The 12,090-nt window shown below is 34.1% G+C and overlaps 1 protein-coding gene across 1 annotated transcript; it reads right to left on the bottom strand.

Moving 5' to 3' along the window:
* Positions 1-5,064: 5,064 nt before the first annotated feature.
* Positions 5,065-11,704, bottom strand: LOC142638020 (zinc finger BED domain-containing protein RICESLEEPER 2-like). Its single transcript, XM_075812007.1, has 2 exons — positions 11,526-11,704; positions 5,065-7,833 (listed from the first exon to the last, which is right to left on the bottom strand). The coding sequence occupies exon 2, from the start codon at positions 7,804-7,806 to the stop codon at positions 5,830-5,832; it is 1,977 nt and encodes a 658-aa protein (XP_075668122.1). The 5' UTR covers positions 7,807-7,833; positions 11,526-11,704; the 3' UTR covers positions 5,065-5,829.
* Positions 11,705-12,090: the final 386 nt, after the last annotated feature.

Consider the following 12,090-nt stretch of genomic DNA (forward strand, 5'->3'; position numbering starts at 1 on the left):
TTTTTAAGAGAACATCATTTATTGTATTATCTAACTTTTAAAAATATATTAGTTTCCAAAAGTACCTTAAATAAATTTGTTAATTTTCTTTTCAAATAGAGTAGTTTTGAAAATGAAATAGAGATATAATAAGAACATTAGTAAATTAATGACTTTTATTATTAGAAATAAAACAATATTTTGGGACATTCCAAAATGGAATAGAGGACAAACTAAGTGGGACGGAGGGAATAATACTTAACATGACAATGTTATATTGTTTATGGAAACAGAATTACAACAAGACAATACATGAATGCGGCACTAATAACGTGAACAACTATGATTTAAGTTCATAGAGTGAGATTAGGAGCATAAGCACGAGAGCAACGACTTTGAAATTATTATAAGTAAGGTCTAAAGCATCTCTCAGATTTAAAATGAACTTTAGGAAGAGAATAAATTAATGTCCTTTACTGTAAACAAATCCAGCACTTCGCATCAACCTCAAGCTTCAATTTTTTTGTAAGATCCTCCAAAAGCAATTAGAAAAGAACATGAGACAAAATGTCTTTTGTTTTAGTATTCATATATGCAATCACATCAACAACTTTTGGAAAACCAATGATCATGTCTTACCTCTCACATGCCCCACTTCCCTAATGAAAAAAAAAAAAAAAAGACCTTCTAGACTTCAAGTAGTGATGGTATTTGTTGAATCTCAACTTTATAGTTGTACAGAAATTTGAGTGATTGTTTAGACCCCTTTGTTGATTACTCGGCAATTAAATCATCTTATGTCAAATTGCTAATTATATGATCAAAATTTAAGAATTTAAATGTCACAAGCCAACAAAGTCACCAATATGTAAAGCAATAAACATAAGACAATGAACGCATGATATTATGATAATTAAAGTGGAAAATCAATGGAAAATCACTCCGAATGAAAAAGCACTATATAAGATGCCCCTGCCCCAATGAAGAAATCTACTACTAAAGGAGAAGTTTACATTTTGATTCTTTAAACACTTGAACTTAGATTCTACTTGGTAAATAACTTATTGCTGTGATCCCACAATGAAGTTCAGAGCCTTTGATACCCTTGTTTATGAACTTCTTCATACAAACCTAGCCCATGATCACAGTCAAACCCTCTTAACTGACCAAGGACCATCTTGAAGATTTTAGCTCCATAGTAACATATTGGGATTGACTATTTGGCTTTAGCTTCTTGATCACTAAATAGAAATATCGTTATGTATTAAATCTCATATATTCATGGATTGATGAAAACAAGGTTTAGGTTTTCTCTATTTGTAGCATACGGAAATAGCACTCTAAACCCTTTTAGAGTTGTGTATAACATGGCCTTTTATATGTTTGCATGTAGAGCACAAAAACCAAGACAACATCGACTTAATTAAAACAGTTTAGATTCAGTTTATTCGACTTCGATCAATCAAGTCTCTGTTGATGATCTATCAAGAATTTGCATTCAAATCGATCAAGACACAATCTGAAGGCTGTTGAAGACTTCTATTCAATCAATTGAGCATCGATCAAGGGGCAATCAAAATCTTGAAATATTGTATCTTTGAGTTGCATCTTGAACATTATAACTTGAACTTTGCTAATGCATTACAGATAGTTAAGATTACACTGTCATTGAATTTTTCAATTTAAATCTTAACAAAGTAAATGCTTCAAAAAATAAACTAAATAATAATAAAAATAATGTTATTATTGTTATTATCGACCTATTAAACCATCACATATCCAATTTAAGACCTTTTTTTGGGGGTGATAAATAGTCATTTTTGTTCAGAGGTGGAAGATAGTACCATTTGTACAAGTATACGCCAAGGCATAATTTTTTATTTTTTATTTTTTGCTGAAATATACACCAAGGTAAAATAGAAAGATTACAACATAGATAATCCACAAGTAACACAGTTTCTAAGAAATTGAGCTCATTCTTCCACCCCAACTTGAGAAAAGGGAAGGAAAATGCATAATTTGCTAAAAGGATTCTAGATTTGGTGCTATGATTGTAGCAAAAAATGGCTGAAACAGATCCGAGAGTGCCTAAATACTTCTATAAATCATCCATCAAAGGGCCCCAAGCAATCAGACATGAACTCAGAGACTATATATAAATCCGAAATATTTTCCCCCAAGCCCAATTTTTTTTCCAAAAACAAGAGTTCGTGTTATTACATCAATGACAATATAAAAGCGATTCCCTTGAGTCAGAAACAAAATACCAAGCCCCAATAACGTGTATAACATATAGGGATATCACTTAACCCAACATACATAAGCTTATGAGTTTGGGCTTAACTATATAATATTAACCGCTTATTATTCTTATTATTATTCAATGTGTATAACATATAGGGATATCACTTATACTTGTATATCTAACAATCTCTCACTCATGTGTAAGTCTCCGCCTCTTTATAGGTCATGAACAAGTCTTACTCACTCCTTGTCTATGGGATTTTACCTTCACCCGTGCTTCATCCATTGGCCTTTCATACGTCATCCATGGGAACCCAACCAACACATCCATGTCCATGGGAACCTCGCGTCACACCGTGATCTAGCTACATTAGCAATTCTCCTTTTTTGGGCATTTTTTTCCAAGACCACTTGCTCTGTCCCTACTCCAACTGCAAAAGAGACCTAAACACCTCACCACCTTTGCAGTACACAATCATGTACTCTAATACTACTTGTTAGGAGCCTTTTGGGTTAATTAGTGTCTTTATATGTTATATTAATTATTCAATTAGGAGCTCTCAGAATATTATCTCTTAAACAATTGGTATCATACCCTAAGGTGGTATGCAACAAAGTGGTAAAATGTCAAGGGTCCCATTCGTAGTCGAAGAGGACAGGGTGCGTTCACTTGGAGCTCACACAAGGCAAGCCTAAAAGGTCCACACAAACGATCTTGAAAAAAGAACCGACAAATGAGCATTGTCAATGGTGTTAGATCACAGTGTAATGCAAGGTTCTCATGGTAATGGAAATGCAAGCCAAGATTTTATGGATGATTGTGCGGGGTTGACATGTGTCTCTCATATGAGAGGTTCATGGAGGATGTTTTGATGATGGAAAAGTCCATAGGTAAGTGGGAACTAGCTAGGACTTGTTTGTGGCCCATAGGGAGGTCTAGAAACCCATAAAGAGGTAGAAATTCATACACAAGAGAGAGATTGTTAAATACACACGTAAATAAAGTCTCACATGAAATAAAAATAACAATAATAAATAGCTAATATATTCCCCAACTCATAAGCTTAAACTTTTTTTTAGTATAATTTTTTTTTCTTTGAGAATCGGCTTTTTGGGTATAATAGCAGTATCCTCTATGCTATACTAACAACTCTATATTGATTAAATAATAATAATAATCTGTTGTGGTGGTGGGACCCAACTAAAAGGCTTGGGAACCACAAAAGGCCTAATGAACTAAGGGAGCATGTGTAGTCCTTTTGTATTATGTTAGTCAAGAACTAAATTGAGCACCACAATCAAATCCTTCCATTATCCATTAACTCGAGTAGCATTACGATTATTCCATAAAGTCCACACCATGATATAGAAATTTGGTAGGTCGGACTGGGAAAAGTTACATGAAGCCACCTCATGCAAATCTCTAAAAGAATAGATTGGGCCACTTATTAAATACTACTAAATAGCGTCCACACTAAAGAGGAACAACCACCCTACAATCCCAAACTGCATCTACTTCTGTCTCCACAATTTGCAAAGACCATCTGGGAAAATCGCCTTTTCAGTTAATTCAATTCGTAGGTAGTATGCCAAAACTGGCTCGCCACAGTTTTTGACTATAAAGATGTCACCAAAACTCTTAAAAATCTACAACTTTTTTTAAAGCGAAAACTCACCCTTTTTTTTCGTCATTATTTTAATATATATTTTTCATTTGATTTTAAAGTTACAAATAGTTCATGTTGGTTTAAACTCATTATAACTCTCTCATCCAAAAAAAAATCTAATTATAACTCATCATCTTTTTGGATAAAGCAAACATAACACCAAACAAATACTAATATAATCATATTTAATCTTCTCTAAATAAATTCTAATTTATTCAATTAAATTAGGTATGTTTTTTCCTATAAAATTGTATAATTTGACTTTTTATTTATTAACATTTTACTAATTAGATGTATGATATATAATCTTGTAATCAAATTCTTATGTTTATTGTAGGGGCTAGCAACAAATGGAGAGATTCTAACACACGAATGAATCATCAATATCCTTGTTTTTGCATAATTTCGGTCTATGTTAACTTTTTATTGGTTTGCATAATTTAGTTACATGTTTGCACGTCTCTTAATGCATCCTCATAATATTTACCAGAATGGAAACCACAATCGAAACCTACGAAATCAAGAACTTTTCGTTGTATTTCAAGTAAAATTGAAAGAATTATTTTACGATCAAGATTTTATATATTCCAAACTAGCTGACATGCAAAAAATATTTTGTCCTTTAAATTTGGTGTCATTTTGTTTTGTTTTGGAATAATTCGATAGTAGGTAAAAAGATTTAAATCCAGAACATCTCCAATAAATACAAGAGACGTCATTTGAGCTGGTTATTTTGTTTTGAAGCATTTGGTAAGTCATATATCCAAATATTTCAGTTTTATGGACGCATTAAAAGGGATGGAAGGTCAAATATTCCTAAAACCAAAAAAAATAATTCAAAAATTTTGATTTTCAATGAATCAATTTGGAAGGATGCCACCAAAAGCCTTGTAGCTTAATAGGCACTTCCTAGCATTTCCATAAAAAGCATCCAGGGTTCCAATTTCCTATCTCATTATATCTATCAAATTATTCCAAAAATAATAAATAAATAAAACAAAGGGATGCCCAGTAGTTCTTAACCAAAAGAATAATAGTTTCATTTTCACAAAACTCCCCAAGAAATCTGAAGAGGTGATGCCGCATAGGAGAGTTCCCTTAATTGTAGAGATAATAAATTTAGAACACAATTTTTCATCACTACTAAAATAACATGATGTATGTAATATGAACAGAATAAAAACGGTATCAATGATTTGCCATGTAAAAGCGACATTACACTGATAATATCTATCCTTTTGACAAATTGTGAAAAAATATGGTAACAAAACCTATCATTACTCTAGTACTAGTAGACTAGACATCTTGATCGAAAATTCAACGCCCTAAAGAGAGAGGTGATTGATTGCCACGACTGATACGCATGGTGGACATCTAAAAAGTTTGAATCATGAGTGAGAGAGACGCCCACTAGGACTACTACAAATTTGCCATATCTAACCCATAGGGTCAAAAAGAAAAGCTTCAGAATTAAAGCAAGAGAAATAAGATTTGCTGCACCAACACCACCACCACCAGATGGCCACCCCATTAACTATCTCAAATCAAACGTGAACCTTACAGGCTTTACCTTCCAAAGGAGTCGACACCCATCTTCAATGGAGGACTGGGGTTGGAAGATTTGGCTTATCAGATGAAGCAAGAAAAAATTGGAAAGGCAACAGATTAATTTATAAGTTACTTTTTTAAATAAAAATTAAAAAATAAACATTTAAGAGGACAATCAAATGACTTTCAATAATGGAGAGAATAATACTGTAGGTGATGATGTAAACTAGACTAGACAACCATAAAAATTAACTCACTACCATGCATCAGATATGCAGACAAGGGATACTTTGACACTGCCATGGATGATCTATTGTAATACACGAGAAAAGAAAGCTCTGTGACAGTAGAGTTTACCCAGAAATAATGACATTTAAATCAGGAAAAAGACTTAACTTTCTATTTGACTGCGTATCCAATCTTGAGAACACATCAAAGCTTGGACTGTTTCTGGATTTAGTGAACTCCAATCACGATCAAGCATTCTTCTTTCAGTGCTGAATGCAAACTCTGAAGCAAGTTTCGACATGGGAGTTGCTAACACATTGCGTGCCATCATAGATAGGATAGGATACCTAGGAGTATGTACTTTCCACCAATTTAATAGGTTAAAATCATTACTCCGAGGAAAGAGGGGCTCCTCTAGATACTTGTCCAGGTCCGACTTTGTGCCTTCACTCTGAGAAGTGTCATGAAGGAATTTGTCAAACCCCATCAGCCTATCCCTAGAAGCAGGCAAGCAACGGGCACCACCTCCCACTTGCCAGGCTAGACCTTGATCAATAGAAGCTAACGGCGAGCAGATAGAATGTTCATTATAAAGTTCCTTGACACAGTGAAAGACATCATCAATACGTTCTGAAGCACTACTACCATAGATTAGTGGATAGTAATACTCAACCAATTTCATCTTATATCGAGGATCTAACATGGCTGCAACTGCTAAACCTGAGCCGCATCTGTCCCAATATTCTTCAAACTTGCTTCTCATCTTTGATGCTAAAGAACTAATACAAGCATCTGAATTCTTACACCATTCAATCAAGTCTAAGTGAATATTACAGAGATCGGGAAAATATATATTTGCAGTTGAAGGCTTACACCTTGTAAAATCATTAGCAACCTCAACAAAGAGCTTCAAGTAACTGGTAACTAAAGTAACTCTCTCCCACTCTATATCAGATGGACACATAGTATAGACACTGTCATTTTCTTGCAAAAGAGAAAAAGCCTCCCTGTACTCTAAGGCAACTTCAAGCATAACATATGTCGAGTTCCATTGTGATGAATTATCTAAACATAAGGGCCTTTTACTCTGAACTCCAACTTCTTGAGCCACCTCATTAAACTTTGCTTGCATTGCTTCTGTACTTTTAAAGAATTGTATGCTTTCCCGAATTTTATGGGTTACCTCACATAGTGCTTCCAAGGCATCTTGAACCATCAAATTAATAACATTTGCTGCACAGCGTACATCAAAAAATTGACCATTGCAATAAAGAAACCTGTTCTGGGACAGCCGATCTCTGATTCTAAAGACAATGTTGTCGTTGGTAGAAGAACTATCAAAAGTCATGGAGAATAACTTACGGTCAATATCCCAATCCATTAGACATGACATGATAACCTCTGAAAGCATGTCTTCTGTATGGGAATAATCAACCATAACAAAATTTAGAATCTTCTTCTTTAATTGCCAAGATTCATCAATGTAGTGTGCCGTCAAACACAAGCACTCAGCATTCGCATAAGTAGCCCACAAGTCAGCACTGAGGCTGATTTTACCAGGCAGTTTATCCAACACTTCACTCACCTTTTGCCTCTCTTCCGCGTAGATATCCCTGCAATCAGCCTCAACTATGTCCAACGTAACAAACTCAAAAAGTGGCTGCAAATTTTTAACAAATACTCTGAACCAGAAATGCTCTGCCATGGCCAATGGATAGCCATGTAAAATGATCATGCGAGCAAGATCACGTCGACTTCGCCTTTGATCGAAGTTATTGTTGCCAGTGTTAACAGTCTCATCTTTCATCAGATCTTGCTCAAATTTAACATTCACAAGGTTAAGCATTTCATCCTTTCTCTGCTCTTGATCCATATTGAAATTTGCATGAGCAAGGATTCCTTCCTTTTTCTTTTCCCTCACTGTAATATATTGAGCTATGCCATGGTTAGATCTTCTCTGACACCTAATCAAATGATTCCGCAAATGTGATGTTCCACTAGTACTTGATCCACTAAGTCTCTTCTTACAATGCCTACAAACAGCCACACAGGTGTCACCCTTTTTAACCCTATCAAAGTCATTCCATACAACAGATTTCAATCTGCTAGAATTGACTATTACTGCATCTGACAAATCCATTTCATGAAGCCAATCTTTCACCACGATCTGCAGATTGGAAACATATGAAAAAATATATTATTGTCAGTAAACATAAAACATGAGCCCAAGACAACTAAGAAAATCTGTTTAAAACCACAACCAACAGTAACATACATAAAATGTCACAACCAAAAAACAGAGGACATAGTTGATTAATCCCGAAAAACAAGGTTAGTTATGGATCCTCAATAGATTAATCAGGGTCAGTTACATGTATTCTTATATCAAATTTAAGACCAATTTCAAGTAGTTTCATATGGTGTATGCAGAAACAATCACCAGAAAGATCAACATGCTCACAGATGACTATCAACCTCAAAAAAAAAAAAATCACAATCTTTCCTATCCTAATTCTCAAATCAAACATAAATAACTAAAGAAAAAAATTTGTCGTGCTTATCCATGCATTGCTTTAGTCTCTTACAAGTATACAAGTTTGAAAACCACAAAATCTCTACCAATTATTCTTTCTGTATCAATATTTTCTATAAGACTTGATACTTTCTTACGATTAATAAACTATTGAATCATTCCAAATAAGTGAAACACATTATCATCAAAATCTTATATCTGGATGGATGGATGGATGAGAACTCAATTGCACATCAGAATATATCATACCCAGATTAACAGAATGGGAGCATAAGTAGGAGCTTTAGGATGGAATGGAAAATGTGTTCCAAAATTTATAGGAGATACATTAAGCAAATTCATTCAAATCAAATATAAAGCTTATAAGATTACTGAAAACAAAAAGGCAAATATCAATTCAAAGAAGCTAAGAAAAATTATACGGTAAATACAAGGCAAATTTGAAGTGTAATTGAGCAACTATTACAATATGAGAAAAGGGCAAGAGCAAATTTAGAGAGAAACTTTAAAGAAACTTGATATTTGAAAGTTCCTATGTATACTCAAGACATTTCTAGAAGGTTTACAAAAACCTTCCCAAGATCTTCCAGGATATCATCAAAAAGGCATCCCAAGAGTTCCAATTTTTTCTGTGAATTTTCAATTTTTAGTTTTTTTTTTTGTATAAATAAAATATCAAGTTTGTTAGGAAGTCATATTAAAAGCTCAAGAAATAGACCAGATAAAAGATTGTTTGTTCATATCCAAAATGTATTTTATCTGCTATGTACATTTAAGCTAATAGCATAAAGCTGGGATAGATATACTCATCCTTAATTTTGTGTACACATCTTGTGTAAATGAAGCATCTCCCTCACTCTAATTAATCTAATTAGTTATCTTTTTCTTTTTTCTTTTTTTTAAAAGGAAAAGAAAAAAACCTTATCATGAAAAACAAATGATACTTATATTTTGTGCACACATCTTGTGTAAATGAAGCATCTCCTTCACTCTAATTAATCTAATTAGTTATCTTTTTCTTTAAAAAAACAAAAGAAAAGAAAAGAAAAAAACCTTATCGAGAAAAAACAAATGATACATTCAGGATTCCTCTCCTATTAAGCTTCAAATCCTGTCACACAAGACCTCATCCTAAAACTACCTGAGCAAAGACCACAAAAATTATGGTTGTGGCCCAGAAGCACAAGTCTATACAAAAGGTTCCCTGTTCTGGGCACCCAAGATCCTTAATGCTTGGTCCATATTAACTTCTTCAAGCATCAATGTCACTTCATATGCTCAAGCCATAAGCTGTGAGACTTGTACAATTATACTATAGCATAGCAATTCCAGAACCTCCAATGCTTTACAACCCTGCAAGTAGCTTAAGCTCTATCTTCTTAGATTCTTGATGAGTGTCTCGCTGTCATTTCAGCAGCTACCACAGCATCCACCATTATTTCTAATCAACTAATTCAACTCATCTAATTTACAAACCCTAAAATACAATCACTTCTAAAGCCCAAGTCCAAAAAACAATACTTACACTTAGAAGATGGATTAACTCTTGAAGTTTGCAACAAAAAAACATCAAGAATAAGGATCTCATAGTGATACTTGAATATAAATTTGGCTGACAATTGATTGGATGGCTTGCATATGACATCCAAAGACATTTAATGGGATGTCTTGTGTATGAAATCCATAATGAGATGAGACTCTAAGAATTGGAAGTTACTCAAGTTTGAAAAATATTAAAGATAGAACATTTGAGATGCAAGAAGAGTAGAAGACACTGCTGCGGAAAGACTAAAAGATTCTATTAGAAACTTCATAGAAAAAGGAGGAAAGGGGGGGGAGGGGGACCCATCAACTTCCAGAATCTAGTCATGCCCAAGTGACAGGTAGCTGAAAGATGGTAAAGGCATTTGATATGAAAACTTCAACCAAATATATATGAGAGAAGATTTCAAAGATCTATCACTGAACAAGTGCTTGACTTTTTAGGAACACAGCACCTCGATTATCATACTGTGATAAATGATTATGGGTTTAATACAAGTTGATATAAAGCCAAAGGGTTAATTCTTCAATGTTAAACTCAGTAAACATGTTGAAGTGTTGTAGATGTAGATGAAGCTCAAAAGGAAGAGTGCTTGCTTTGCATGCAAGAGGTATAGAGTTTGATACCCTGCATCACCAACTACTGTTCGAATCCTATCTTTATTTGTTAAATTTACATACCAAGAAAAAAGTGCCATAGAAATTTGTACAAAACCATCCACATCAAATAGATAAATCACTCTTATTTTTCAGGGAACAAAATAGTATAGCATATCAATGCCCACTTTACATTTGGGGCTTATACATATATTAGCAACATTCAACACGGAATTCATAAAAAAATAAATTAAATTAAATTAAAAAACCCTTTGGTTTGGCACGCATACGAAGAAAGAAAAAAAAACCTAATTTCATTAACAAAAGAAGTTGAGAAAGAGATGCTGTCAGTTTTTCCAATAAAACATTCCTCAAAACTTGGAAAAATTCTCCTTGAAATCAAAAGTCTACCTCTATCATTCCTTTATTTTTTAGCTAATACAACATACATGGCCGGATCAAAATCAGCCGCGACCAGGAACATTAAAAGCACAAACTAAACCTAGTTTGCAGTTTTTTCAATGCCAACCATTGTACAAACAACTACTCAGTAGTCAGCTACCCACTGGTTGTAGCATAAACACAACCATAAGCCTAAATAAACTCCAATTTGAGCAACATTCCTACATTGCAGACATCAAACTAATAAGCATAGAGATTGAAATTTAATTAAAATGCACAATTACTGACATTCAAGAAAAACCCAACACTTTTAACCGGATCCGAGATCCGACCCATGATTCAGTATTGCCTGAAACGAACAAACACCATGGAAAAAACGCAGAACCCACGGTGCGAAATAATTACGAAACCTACAATCGGGTGCGGGTCGACCCGCAAAAACTAGGGCAATCCGGCGAGGACAGTTGGAAACCCAGGTATGACCCGCCTGACCCAACCGGTTAGAAACGGGTCATAACCGACCGGGTCAAATGGGACCGATTTTTTAAAACCCGGCGGGTATCGGATCGGAATCGAAACTTAACTCTAGGTATATAAATAAAATGGAATCCGAATTTGAAAAGTTGGGGAAGTTTAAACATGAAAGAGCCCCCAAATAACACTCGCTCTGAGAGAATTAGGGCTTAAACCCTAAACATTATCAATAAGTAAACTAAAAAAAAATTCAAAAATAATTGAAATGGCAGAAAATATCAAAAAAGAAGAATTAGGGTTTAAGGGCGTACGGAGAATTGAGCAGAAAACCAGAGTCGATGTTGCAGTTGCAGAGACCTGAGTAGAATTTAGGGGTTAGGGTTTTGATTGGGGGTTTCAGTGAGATAGAGAGAGTGAGAGGCTAAAATGGAATTGGAAATAGGAGTGGTTTTGGTAAGAAGGCGCGCAGTTGAGAAGAGTTCAGGGCTCCGGAGGCACGAAGTTGCTTTGGAATTACCATTATACCCTTCGAGCCAAATCCAAGTTCAATACTTGATTTGTTTGGTTTTTTTTTTTTTTTTACTAGAAATTAATTTATGGGTTGTGTTAATAGACCATAAAGTGCCCGTTAACAAAATATATTGTGTCAGTTTTTCAAGTTTTGGGGTAATTTTTGACAACTTTTTAGTAATTTTTTATCTTTTTTGGTAATCTTTTTTACAACTTTTTTTTAGTTTTTAAATGAGACCCAAAAACAGAAATCTTAACAAGCACTATGCAGTGTTTGTTAACATTTCCCTTAATTTATTTACATGAGCAATTTTTTTTTTAAAGACTCACGATATTTTTGTGATGGACAAATGATTTTTTTTCTTT

The sequence above is a fragment of the Castanea sativa genome, chromosome 6, assembly GCF_040712315.1.
Source record: "Castanea sativa cultivar Marrone di Chiusa Pesio chromosome 6, ASM4071231v1".
NCBI lineage: Eukaryota > Viridiplantae > Streptophyta > Magnoliopsida > Fagales > Fagaceae > Castanea > Castanea sativa.

Excerpts from the sequence above, each read along its gene's own strand:
- LOC142638020 (XM_075812007.1), bottom strand. The coding sequence starts at position 7,806 with ATGGATTTGTCAGATGCAGTAATAGTCAATTCTAGCAGATTGAAATCT.